This window comes from Bos javanicus, chromosome 10 (genome assembly GCF_032452875.1).
Source record: "Bos javanicus breed banteng chromosome 10, ARS-OSU_banteng_1.0, whole genome shotgun sequence".
Taxonomy (NCBI): Eukaryota; Metazoa; Chordata; class Mammalia; order Artiodactyla; family Bovidae; genus Bos; species Bos javanicus.
In genome coordinates, this window is record NC_083877.1 from 14,642,525 (window position 1) to 14,655,718 (window position 13,194).

Genomic DNA, 13,194 nt, shown 5'->3' on the forward strand with positions numbered 1-13,194 from the left:
AGTACCTCCTTCGGTAACTTATTCAAGGGGTTAATAAAATATATAATAATAAAAAATAATATTGTTCCATATATTCTTTTAAAAAGTAGGGATTTAAAACTTGCTGTGCCCAACCTCAGTGAGCAGAGTGGTGTGTCTTCATGGCAGAACACCGTCCTGGGTTCAGCCCTTAGCTTTGCCACTTTCTAGCTCTGTTACCTTAGCTCAGGTCGTGTCTGTTGGCATCTTGGTCTCCTTTGTCTGTAAACAGGGTGCTGGGTGGCTTCAGGGCCATTTTAGGCAACCCAGGCCTGGCCCACAGCAGGGGCTCGGTGACCAGATGCAGGCAGAGAGGACAGGCAGGTCACTGTTTCCTGCAACAGGGTGTTAGTCACTTCAGTCGTGTCTGACTCTTGTGGCCCCGTGGACTGTAGCCCACCAGGCTCCTCTGTCCATGGGATTCTCCAGGCAAGAATCCAGGAGTGGGTTGCCATTCTCTTCTCCGGGGGATCTTCCTGACCCAGGGATCGAACCCAGGCCTCCCACATTGGATTCTTTACCTGCCACAGGCCCACGGCTAATGGAGGACCTGCTACCTGCCAGCACTGCGGCAGAGCGGCAGCCACACCAGCAAGGCATTGCATGATTCACATGCACAGAGTTCTCTAGGAAGTTATTCAAGGGAACAAAGTGTGGAGACCCCAGTGGAGTAAATTCCTATTTGGGAAGAAACTTGAAGCCCAACTAATGTCACAGAGCAAAGTGTCAGTGAATGAGCAGTGTCCTGGGAGTCCAGACATGTCAGCCTCAGGCCACCCTTCACCTCAGCAGGTTCGAAACGTCCACCTCGTGCCCGTGCGGTGGGCACCCGGACCCCTCCTCTCCGTCCCCTCTGGCAGAAGCATGGAGGGCTGTCCATAGGGGGAGGGTCATGCTGTTAGCCATCAGGAAAGCGTCTCATCACGATGACACGAGTGGGCAAAAATTTAGGCCGTTATTACCAAAGTCGAGGGCCAAACTCTAGCGAAGCCCTGGACGCTAGTGCCCAGGTGGAGGAGGGTGTGCTGGACCGCCTTGAGCTCCGGTTCCTCGTCACGAGTTGCTGCCGGAGCACCATCTGCCCGGTGGTGGGAGGTCCGCACCCAGCGACCCGCTGGCTTTGCTTGTCATTGACCCGTCGCTGCCCCTCCGCTGTGCCCCACCCTGGGATCCATCCTGCCTCTCACGGTCCCATCCTCTCCCCTTCATTATGCCTCCATCTTCTGTGGCGGAGTTTGTGGTCCATTTTACCTCAGCCCTCGCCGGTTTAATGGTTGCAATCGGCCCTGAGAGAATCCGGGAAATGAGAGTGGCTCCCACTGCCTGGTACAGAGGCCAGTGAGCTTGTCGGTGGCTCCAGCCTGCAGAGTGACCGCTCACACACACACTGTGCGGGCAGCAGAGGCCTGGGTGTCTGGGCGGTCACTGTGGGTGGAAGATGCTCTCGACGAGCGGCGTGTGGGTGTTCTGGCAGCAGCGGGTGGGCCACGCCCTGCTCCTGTTGTCCTGGCAGCCCGAGGGAGCTGGACAACTTGTCCATGTCTGGATTCCTCTGCCTGGGAGAGGGGGCGGGGTGTGCATTTACCCAGGTACTGCAGAGGGTGTCGTGCAGGGGGCCACACAGAAACCCCAGGAGGGGCCTGTGAGGGCAGCCCTCATGCCATAGATGTAGGAGAGCATGCGGTCCTGAGCATGGCATCTGGCATCCAGAGACCCAGGTGGTGCTTCCAGCCCAGCCCTGGCTTCCGTGACTTCACACAGGTCCCTGAGTGTCTGTTTCCTCATCTGCCAGGTGGCCATGTGCACCTCCGCAGTGAGCTTGGGGATCTGGTGGGAGGATCGGGACTAAGCTCTTGGCAAGGCCTGGCACACAGCGCTCAGTCCTGGGTGCTGGACTCGCTATTAACCAGTGTGCAGTTTCCATCTGCCTCCAGGCTTCTGGTGGTTGCAGGCACCTGCTCGGGCCTGTCAGGAGCTACCTAGGAACTGAGGCCCCTAAGGGTGGCAGAGTGATCTTCATGCTTTTTCCCAGCATCGTGCATCAGCTTTTGTTTGCTCATTAAACTCGTGAGGAATACCTGCTTCATGCACGTCTGGGGCTGGAGGAGCATCTGCTACATGGTAGGGAGGAAAGGAGCCCACACGCTGGCGGGGTCACAGGGGCTGGGGTCCAGCCCTGAGAATGTACCAGAGGAGCAACCAGAAGCCCTAGCACTTAACGAGTCATGTTCCCTCCAGGGCTCAGTTTCCTCTTCTGTAAAATGGGGTTATGGTGTACTTACCCTGCTTCCCACCCAGGGCTGATGGAAGGACAGAGTCAAGTAAGAGTGACCTACCACCCTGACCCCACTCTCCCAGGGGTCAGGACCTGCAGTCTCAGTCCCCTCTGGTCAGACAGGCCTGAATCCTGTGGCAGAAATCAGGCAAGGAGGAATTGACTCTCAATGTCTGCCTACCCCAAGGCAGCCCAGGAAAAGCCTCAGACAGTAGGTTTGGGTTTCAGAGACTTGTGATCCAGTCACAGCTCTGGGAGCCAGAACAGGTCAACCATGAGCCTGTGGCCTGTTTCCTCATCTGCAAAGTGGAGATTATCATGCCCACCTGTGTGATTTAGCGCCTCCCTCCCAGACCTTGAGGTACCCTTGGACCCTGCAGGCAGAAATGCCCCCAGACTGCCGTGATCTCTCGCGTTCCCAGTGCCGCCTCTGCTCTGGTTTCCTCTGGACAACTCTCCACGCTCTCACTCCCCACGTCCTGGCTGTCTCGGCGCGTCCAGTCACGTGGTGGACCAGGCAGTCTCCAGTTCCCAAGTTCACCTGTCACAGCCCAGGCTGCGTGGAGAGGCTGGGGTCTCCCCTCCGTCTCTGTGTCTCTCCTTTCTTTCTCCCTCTACGATTCCTCTTCTTATCCCCCCAAACCCATCAACAGTAGATGGGGACAAAACCACTTGTCTCAGTCACTGCCGTACAGGGTGGTGTAAAGCCCCAGGGGTACACAGGAGATGGGGGTCCCGTCCCAGCCAGGGGGTGGGGGTCGGAGAGGAAGGGGGCTGAATCTGCACCAAAGTGGTGGATGCCCACCCTCTCCTCGTCCGCCTCCCGGGACACCTGGGCGAAATGCTTCCTGCAGCGCAGCCCTCAGCCTTGCGGTAACTGGGAGAACGCTCCCCTCTCCCCTCCTGCGGTTCCGCTCTGCTTGCTCCTGAACAGATGATAGCAGAGATGCAGCATATGGCCCCCAAAGTCACCCGGCATTCTGGGAAAGTGACACTGTGCACCCCGGGCTGCAGGGGAGGGGCCCATTGGCTCCTGAGCATAGCATCTCCCTTTGTTCTTCAGAAGGGCACAAGGTTGCCTCCTCTGAGCCTCCTGAAAAGGAAACGTGCTCGCTGACTTCAGGAGGAATTCCTTCTATCTGGGCGCTGATTTAGGCAGGCACACATGAGGTGGGATTATACACATGGGGGACATATGAGAGCCACAAGAGAGTCCCACCTGGGCTCTCCTGCCTCAGCCCCGCTCAGGCTTGTGTGGCCTGGGGGGATGCCCACCCAACCTGACTTCCCACCTCCTTCCCCAGCTACAGTCTGCAGGGGCACCTGCTCCCTTGGGGGGGGCCCTGCAGGTGTGTTGGGAGCCACAGGCAGATCACAGAAGGTGCCAGGCGGGGCTGCAGGCCCAGCTCCACTGTGATCTTCGTGAGCCTCTGCCCTGGGTGCCTTGGCACCCTCTAAGCCGAGCTCCCTTCCTCCCTGCACCTTGGACACTGTTCCTGGTGCCTCTGAGCTGGCCCCACACAGGGTGCTCCAGGGGCGGGTTTTCTTGCCCAAACTGGGAAAACCGGGCAAGGGGCATGGTGTCAGCGGGGGTGGAAGCCTGGAGGTTCTTCTGTCCCAGGGACATCTCGGGGCTGACCAAGCAACCCCCTTCCCTCCCCCAGCCTGGGCTTTGACTGCTCCTACAGACATGGGGTCTGGGCATCCAAGCCCCAACCCAGTGTCTCCTGATGAGCTCATAGGGAAAGCTGCCTGGAAAGCCCAGCCTGGTGGAGGGCAGTGGGGGTTGAGGGGGAGAGGGCTCAGAACAGGCGGAGCAGGGCAGCTGGAGCTGGAGAGCTGAAGCCAGAGGGAGAAAAGGAGCTGGGGGGTGTGGGAGCCCCCATTCTCTCTGCTCGCCCACCGTGGCTCCCTGAGTCTCGAGCTACAGAGTTTGGTAGGGGAGGACGCTGCCACGCGAGCACTGCTTAACAGACAAGCACTTGGGGAAGAGGAGAAGGCTTTGCAGTTTTCCTTCCACCCGTGGCTGCCCCTGCTTTTTTCTGACCATTCCTGGGAACTCCCAAGGAGGCCCTAAGATCATCAGGAGGGATCTTGTCTCCTGGACAGCAGGGGAGGGACTGACTGTGGGTAAGCAGTTAGAGCCTGAGGCAGCTGTACTCCAGAGTCTGCTCCCCAGCCCCCAGCTGCTCAGCAGGAGCCAGCACATCCCTCCTGCCCCCGCACCCCCGACACTTTGCCTTCCCTCCATGCATAGACTGTGGCTTGTTCATAGGAGAGCTTGAAACAAAAGAAAACTGGGCTTGATGTAGCCCCTGGCGAGATGATTCTCTGGTTTCTGGGCAGCAACTGGACTGGAACGCTGGCGGCTCTGGTGCCCGGCCTTGCCTGCCAGCTGTTGGGAGTGACGCTGGGCCGAGGAACTGCCAGGCTGTGTGGAATTAAGACAGGTTTATACCCTGGGGGACCTTCCAGGCTGGTTGGAGTTTAAGGAGAAGGTAGAATGTGAGGGCTGCAGTGAGTGCCCCAGACAGGCTCCAGACTGCTCTGCCTTGGGCCTCAGTGATCAAGGCTATAAAATGGGACTGAAGCTGCCCTCACCTCACAGGGCTGTTGAGGAAGGCAGTGAACAGGCGACGTGCAAAGTCCAGGGAATGGCTGTCACAGCTTCCTCCTCTTCCCCACAGGGCCACCCATTCATCGTGCAGTTCAATGACGGAAATGCCACCGTGGTGTCCATGTGGGTGTGCAGGGCGCTGGAGGAGAGGCGGAGCCAGCAGGGCCCCCCCTGAGGCTGGGGTGGACGCTGAGAGCTCAGGACTGGTCACCAAGGGGAAGACCCACCTGTTGCACCTTCTCCGTTTGCTGTCCGCACCGAAAGAGCTTTGCCGGACTCACCTTCGACACTGCTGGCAGATGGCCTTGCCTAGGGAGCCCTCAAGGGTGGCCCGCCCTGCAGAGCCAGCCCTCGCCTGCCTCGGGTCTGGAAGCCTGACTGGCAGGGTTTGGGTGGAGGGCTTGGGGCATCATAAACGGAGGCCCCTACACCCTGGCCCCCCTTTCTTCTTCCTAACCATCTTCTTTGTAAAAGGTCGGGCCCAGTAAGCATCCCTGATGGGAATAAAAGTATTACTGCTTTGTAACCGCCTCCCCCTGTGAGGGCCGTGCTGCACAGAGTGTCTGTTGCCCACGCAGGGCTGGGAGTGGGGCAGGGATGGCAGGGGCGGGGGTGGGGGGGGGTAGTGCCAGCCCCTCCCCCAACGTGCTTCCTCCAGTTCTCTGAGGAGGCTCGCAGACCAACCCATTGCACAGGTTAAAAACTGAGGTGTGGCGGTCCCTGAACCAAGCCACCTGGCACGGAGTGGCCCAGCCAGCACCCACCCTGCGCCATTGCTGGGCTGGAGTTTGTCCTCACCCTTGAGAGCCAAGCAATCCCAGCTCCAACTCCGGCTCCAACATGGTGATCTGAGCTGGAGCCGTGGGTGAAGGAGACCCAGAGCTGGAAAAGGGCTGGGGTGGTTCTCAGAGGCACCCCCTTCCCTCCCATCCCAGCCCCGCCCCCAGCTCCTCTCCACAGCGAGTCGGCCCCCACTGCCCTGCACCCCAGCCTCAGCACAGCTCATTCACCTCGGGCCATTCAGAGCCATCCTGTCAAGTAATGCTCTCAACCACCCGCCAGGTAAGTGTGTTTTTACAGGAGGCCTCTCCTCCCATTTTACAGGTGAGGAAGCGAGGTTCAGAGAGGCTGGGGTTCCACTTGGCAGTCCCAGTGTTATAAGAGCCCCCTCTGCCACTCTCCCGTCTCCATCCTCCCAGTGCCCTCTGGGGTACTGGGCCATGGCCGTGCTGCCTTTCTCTTTCACACCCCACAGCTCGCCCACCTGGAAGTCCTGTTGTCTTTGCCTTCAAAGTATATTGATTCCACCGCTTCCCATCCCCATCCAAGGCATCACGCCTGGACCAGCACACAGCCCCCTCCAGGCCCCTGATCCCACCTCCCCTACAGTCTCTTCTCCACACGGCCGCTAGAGGGAGCTGGCTGGAACACTGGGATCATGGCCCTCCCCACCCAGAACCGCCAGGAGCTCTTGTGTGCTCACAAGACCCAACAGTGGCCTGTATGACCCTATAGTCTGCCACAGCCCCCCACCCCATTATCTCTGACCTCAGCTCCCATCACACCCCACTCTCACTCCACTCCGGCCACCTGGCCTCCTTGCTAAGTCACTTCAGTCGTGTCCGACTCTGTGCGACCCCATAGATGGAAGCCCACAGGCTCCCCAGTCCCTGGGATTCTCCAGGCAAGAACACTGGAGTGGGTTGCCATTTCCTTCTCCAATGCATGAAAGTGAAAAGTGAAAGTGAAGTCACTCGGTCGAGTCCAACCCTCAGCGACCCCATGGACTGCAGCCTACCAGGCTCCTCCATCCATGGGATTTTCCAGGCAAAAGTACTGGAGTGGGGTGCCATCATCCAGGCCCACTCCCCACTGAGGGCCACCACAGAGATACCAAGCTGACCCCCAAACTGCAGGAGCAGTTCATGCTCCCTGCATAGCGCAGGGCTATGGGGAAGCCGCTGCCCAGACCCGGACCCCAGCTCTCAGTCCCCCATTCGTTAATCAGGGGCCGAGGGGCTAGTGCTCATCAGCGGAAGCTGATGGCAGGTTGCTTCCTGGCCAAGGAGCTTAAGAGGCAGACGTGCCTTCTGTGCGCCACATTTTCCCACCCTCTTCTAAACGGACAAGTGACTGTGGTGGGAGGCGGGGAAGGGCTGAGATACAAGCGAAGGAGCCTGAATCCTTGAATCACCACATGGAGGAATGTGTCACCCCCAGGAACCCTTGCATTGATGACTGTTCAATGAGCTTGAACTAAACTGTTTTGCGTTTATGTCCCTGGCAGCTGGTATTACACCACCTCATTCAGGCCTCCGCACCAAATGCAGGATGTTTTCCCCCGGAAGTGTGTCCACGTGCATCCCTTCTGTCCCATTCAGGTCTCTGCTCACAGGGCATCTCAGTGAGGCCTGACCTGAACACCCTATTTGAAACCGCAGCCCGCCCACAGCTGCTCCCTGGGACCCGTGTTCCCCTTGCCTGCACCAGCGCCCTCCATGGCATTTGTTACAAACCACTAACTGTGCTCACTTGTTTTATCTTCCACCTCCTCCCCCCGCCCCCAGTAAGGGCAGAGAGAGTTTTCTTCACATGGATCCACTCCACCCCACCCAGTGCCAGGAACCTGGTCTTGCAGGTTCCCAGTAAGTGTGGACTGAGTGGACGGTGGTGGGGCTGTGGTTCCAGCGCTGCTCAGCTCTTTGCCCATGAAGGCTCAGCCTTTGTGTGACATCCTTTTGTTTCCCGGGGCAGAGTTGTCATGTTCTTGGTAACACTTTTCAAGGTGGTGCAGGCCTCCAGCTGCCCCTGGGCCTCAGGCAGAGCATTCATCCACTTACTGAGCACCTGCCGCATCCCTGAGGCTGGGAGGTCACAGGATGAGATGAGGCCCGGGCCATCGAGGCTGCTGCTCCCCGGGTCAGTGCTCAGGGCGGGGAGAGCTGCATGGGGCACATGTTGCAGAAAAATGCTCCCCAGAGGGACCTGCCCAGCCCAGGACATGAACCAGCCACCACCCAGACACAAAGGTCATCCTTACTTTGAGAAGATGCACCCAGGCAGCCTGTTGTCCTCGGATCCCAAGCCCAGGGAGAGAGGGAGAATGAGCAGGAATCCCATGTCAGCACTTGCTGAGGGCTTCCTTTATCAGCTGTACCATTCACATGAGGTAGGAGGTATTGTGAATGCCCCCATTTTACGGATGGAGAAACTGAAGCACAGAGAGGTCAAGAGACTTGCCCAAGGACACCCAGTAAGTGAGTAGGTACCATTTGGAGTAGGTTCCAAAGGTACCATTTGGAACTCAGAGCCATACTCTCAGCCACACACTTAACCATGGCTCCAGAAGTCAGCTCTACAAGCACTGCCTGTGTAACGTGAGCAGGCGCACACCCTGTCCTCTAGAACAGAGTTTGCACACGAACTCTGGTGTGCAAGGATACTGTATCGGTACCTTCGGAATGGGGCCCAGGGATCTGCTCGGTGACCCCCCTCCACCCGGACACAACGCCCTCCAGCCGCACTGAGAAGCACACCCTCTAGAGGGCTCATCGGAGACTTCCCAGGTGGCTCTAGTGGTAAAGAACCTGCCCGCAATGCGGGAGACGTAAGAGATGCAGATTCAGTCCCCTGGAGGAGGGCAACCCACTCCAGTATTCTTGCCTGGAGAATCCCCATGGACAGAGGAGCCTGGCAGGCTATGCTCCAGGGGATCACAAAGAGTTGGACACGACTGAGTGACTAACGCTTTCACTTTCACTTTTTCAGAGGGCTCTTCGAGGCCCTGGACCAGGAAAGCAGCTTTCAGGATGACCTTGGACAAAGCATGTCTCATTCTAAGCCTCAGTTTCCTCTTCAGTAAATGGGAGTAGTCAGTGCCACCAAGTCCTGGAATTCCTCCCAGCCCTGATGTTCCAGAACAAGGCTTCTCACTTTGGGGGGTCATGAACTGCCATGTGCATACCGTAGAAGTGACAGACCCTTGCCCCCAGGATAATGTGCCCCTACACGCACACACCCACAAAGTTTGTCCACACCTTAGAGTTCATGGAGTCATGGAACACACTCACTCAAGGGCTCCAGGTCTAGACCCTCAGCTTGGGGACAGCCCCCCAGGTCTGAGTTTCTCTCAGTTCAGTGTTGGGAAGATGGGGAGCTGGGCAACCCCTGAGGGGTTCTCCTCCAAAGACCCCTCTGGCTGGGCAGGGCCACCTTCAACCCATTTAGGTTTGGTCGTCCCCACAGTCACCCTTAGCAACCCCAAGGCCAAGCTGCCCTTGCTCTGAGGGTCATGGAGGACTGAGACCAGGGGCATAGAGGGACAGGAGTGAGCTCCTGACTGCCCAACTGCCTCACCCTGCCCACACTGCCAACCCCACTCCTCCGTCCAGGTCCCTCTTAAAAGCCCCCCTCCTCTTGGAAGTTTCCTTTGCCTTTCTCGGGTACAGACTGTGAGCCCGCCGGGGTCCGATTCATCAGCCTAACACGTGGCACATGGCAGGTTCTCTGAGGTGGGAGAGGCTGGGGTAGGAAGGGTCAGGCCCGCAGGCCCCTCCCTGGGCTCAGGGACACCCATTTGCCTTCTAGCCAGAGCCTCCTGGAGACCAGAGCCCCGTGGGAGGCAGCCTCGAGTCTCTCAGACTTTCAGGGAAGCTGGGAAGGTGGTGTTTTCTGGGACAGGTCGGTCCTTGTGGAGATCCCAGGTCACACTGGGAGGTGGGCCCCGCCCAGGGCTTGGAGCCAAGTCCTCTTAGCAGTCAGCCACCCAGACCTTCCTTGTCCTGCCCTTCAAGCTTTCCCATCTGGGAAATATGGGGTTACAGGACCCCAGAGCTTTGGAGATCTTCCAGAAGGAAATGGGAACAGGGAGGAACGGTGGGACCCTTGTTCCCCAGGTGTGGTCAGACAGAGGCCCTGCAGCCCCAAAGCAGTGTGATCTAGAGCCCAGCCTAGTTGGGGGAAGTCAGGCCAGTGCAAGGTGGGCTGGACGCTGTAGCCTGGCTGAAAAAGCCATGGGTGCCCTGCCTGCAGGCCAAGAACCAGGGGCCTTGTACTTGAGCTGAACAGGCCTGAAGCTTTGCGGGCAGGCGTATGCTTCCCGATCTCCGCACACTCGAGACTGAAGGCAGAATATAATCTCAAAGCAAGCCCCTGGGATAGTACCAGGCAGGCAAGGCGGCAGCTCTCCAGATCCCTCTACTGCACAGGTGCATTAAAAGGGGATGGACAGCTGCCTCCACGTGGGCTGGGGAACCCAGAGAGGACTGAGATACTGCCTCAAAGATGTCTTCCATCCCCACTGACGGCTGCCCACGTTCCCCATGGGAGCTTCATCCTTTAACTAAATCTGGGCCCTATTAGAATGGGCCTTCAAGCAGCCAGACACAGCTGAGTCCAACCACAGGTGAGAAGAGGAGCAGCTCTGAGGGGCACGTGGAGAAGGTCAACAGCTGCGGTGATGTGGGATGGGGTCGGGGGAGGTGGGATGGTGGAGGGGTGGGAGCCTGCACAGGTGGAGGCGCAGGATGCATTCCCCTTGCCAGGAGCAGAAGGGGGATGGGAAGGGTCCGCAGCCCTCCGTGGTAGGGCTGGGTTTTGATGCACTTCCTGGCTTTGTCATGACTCCTTTCTGGTTGGCAGAAACCATGTCCTGCTCCACCTGAGATGCCCATATAACCTAAGAGGCAGGTGGGTGTGCCTGGCAATGGGTGGGGCCCCGCAGAGGGCAGCCAGGGAGAATCCCAGAGACAGCCCAGGCTGGCGCAAGCCACCAAGATGGATGATGAAGTCAGGCAGGGGGAGCTAGCAGAGCCCGGCCTCGTAATGACAAATTTTCTGCTGAACAACTACAAATATTCGCGGTGACTTTGGACCGAGTCAGAAAAAGACTTTGTTTCCTCCCTTGGCGGTATCATTTGTCTTGTTTTGAAGCCATGAGATTGCAGGCACGAACTTATAGACTAAAGTTTGTCTTAATTGCTGCGGTGTCACCACCTCTCTGGCAGATAACAGCACAATGAACGAGTCGATGGGGCTGAGCCCTCCAGGTCCTTCTTCTAAAGTGAGACAAATTTCCCTTCTTTGAGCCCAACAGTCCATTGGCAGCTCTGTCATTTATTTATCTCCCTAACAGTTCGCATTAACTTGCAAGGGATAAAAAGTCTCTCCTGCCCGCAGACTTAGTTAAAAGCATCCAGTCGGGCCGTACTGCTGGTTCTTCCTAAGAGTTTGCCTTTTATCTTTCCCCCCACTGGAGGAAGTGGGGAGTAGGGGGAGCAGTGGGGTGCACACTGAGAAAAGCAGACGGGGGGTGGGAAAGGGGGAGAGCGTGAAGGATCCCCTGAGTTTCAGTGTCCAGGTCACTTTAGTTCTTAGAAAGAGAAATAGTGCTGGCTTGCAGGATCAGCTGGGCACGGCTCACCGCCTTCACACTCACCTCGTCTGGTCCTGCAAGGGTAGGGGCATGATTGCCCCACCTCTGTCTCCCACTCCATGTTCCTCCACAGGGGGTGATGCCCTAGCCCTTTTTCTAAAAAAAAGAAAATTGTTTTTTTTATTCAGGTGTACCAGGTCTTAGTTGCATCATGTGGGATCTAGTTCTCCAACCAGGGATCAAACTCAGGTCCCTCCCAGGAGCTCAGAGTCATAGCCGCTGGGCCACCAGGAAAGTCCCTCTAGTCTTAAGTGAGCTGAGCATTTCCTCTGAGCCTTGGCACAGGCTGTGCCCTCAGCCCTGGACAGCTTTGCCCACCGCCCTTTTCTCCTGACCAACTCCTACTCATCTTCCAAGACTCAGATGAAATGTTCTGGGGAGGCGCTTTTCAACACTCCCCCAGCTCCCCATCACCACTCAGCCTCACTGTCTTGTCCTCATCGGTTTTCTCACACCGCCTGTCTGCCTTGATGCAGTGAGAGCCCCAGGAAGGCAGGAGCTGGGGCACTGCCTGCCATTCAAGAGATGCTCAAGAAATAGTGGTTAAATAAATGAAGGGGAGACGGGTGAGACCAGGGAGCTTCAGAGAGATCAGTGACCTGGCCTCTACCACCCCACCATGTGGGAACAAGACCCTGGTTAATACTGGGCAGCAGTGGAGTGCAGATGCTCTTTAATCTCTCTTCTGTTCTGCATTTTCCTGGTATAATGCAACAATCATGTATTATTTGTATAATAAAAAATAATTTGTTTTAAAGGTAGTTTAAATCTCATGATCAGCAAGGCAGCGGGAGAGGCAGCATTCAACGTGAGTTTTCTGACACCCAAATCAAGCACTTCTCCACCCATGCCTCCTGGATCCCTTTTTGGCAGTCCTGTGCCAGAGGCAGTGGAGTGTAACAATGAGCGACAGGGGTTTGGGCTTGCAGACCTGGGTTGGAATCCTCACTCTTGCAGGGACTCACTGTGCGACCCTGGGCAGGATGCCTAACCTCTCTGGAAGGGCCTCAGTTTCCTCATTGGTAAAATGGGGTCATGACGATGGCCTTCTAATGGATTGTTGGTGTCACTATCGAATCATCTCCAGTCTGACTGGGACACACACAGAACACTTCCCCAGAGCGCTGGTTTCCTCCCCCATCTCCTCCAGACACCCCTGCCACACTTTCACATAGACCCACACAGCCACTCCTCAGTCCCTGTGACTCCCCACATTTACATCTGCCCCCCCCCCACCCCGCCCTCCAAGTCTGGAGAAGGACAAAGGATGGGAACGTAAGATATATCACCGCCAGCGAGGGCCGCTGCACATCTGGTGTGAGAGCCTGGCCTGGGCTTGCTGGACTCTTAATGGCAGTGCCTGTGGGTGACCACACTGCCCCCGACCAGTGTGATCCTCAGCCCACACCCAGGCCTGCTTCGGCTTGCCCAGGAGGTCCGTGTGGCTCGGGGCAGTAGCTCCAAGCTCAGCCTTGGCCACGCCCAGGCTCTGGATTCCAGGCTCAGGAGGCCAAGGAGGGGGACAGAAGCCCCCTCACCCAACGCACCTGTGCTGTCATCCGTATTCTGTAGTCAAGTTCCTGCACACACTCCAGCTTTGCAGAGCCTCTTTTTGAGAGACATCTGTAGTAGGCATAATACGGGGACAGCCCCCCACTACGTAGATCTTCACAGCCTGACCCCAAGAATCCATGAATATACTCATGTGGCTTTAAAGATTATCCTGAATTATCCAGTTCAGCCCAGTGTAACCACAAGGGTAGAGGACCACTTTAGAGAAGGTGGAAGAGGGAGGCAGGAGGGACCAGGCAGAGGCGGAGAGAGCTCTGAACACGCTACACTGCTGCCTTT

General features: G+C 57.3%; 1 protein-coding gene across 2 annotated transcripts in view; it reads left to right on the top strand.

Moving 5' to 3' along the window:
• Positions 1-5,436, top strand: part of MAP2K5 (mitogen-activated protein kinase kinase 5) — a 271,699-nt gene extending 266,263 nt beyond the window's left edge. For both annotated transcript variants that reach the window (XM_061430173.1, XM_061430172.1), the window contains one exon: positions 4,981-5,436. In XM_061430173.1, coding sequence (XP_061286157.1) covers positions 4,981-5,085 — 105 coding nt within the window. In that variant the 3' untranslated portion in view covers positions 5,086-5,436. The remainder of the gene's footprint in view (positions 1-4,980) is intronic.
• Positions 5,437-13,194: the final 7,758 nt, after the last annotated feature.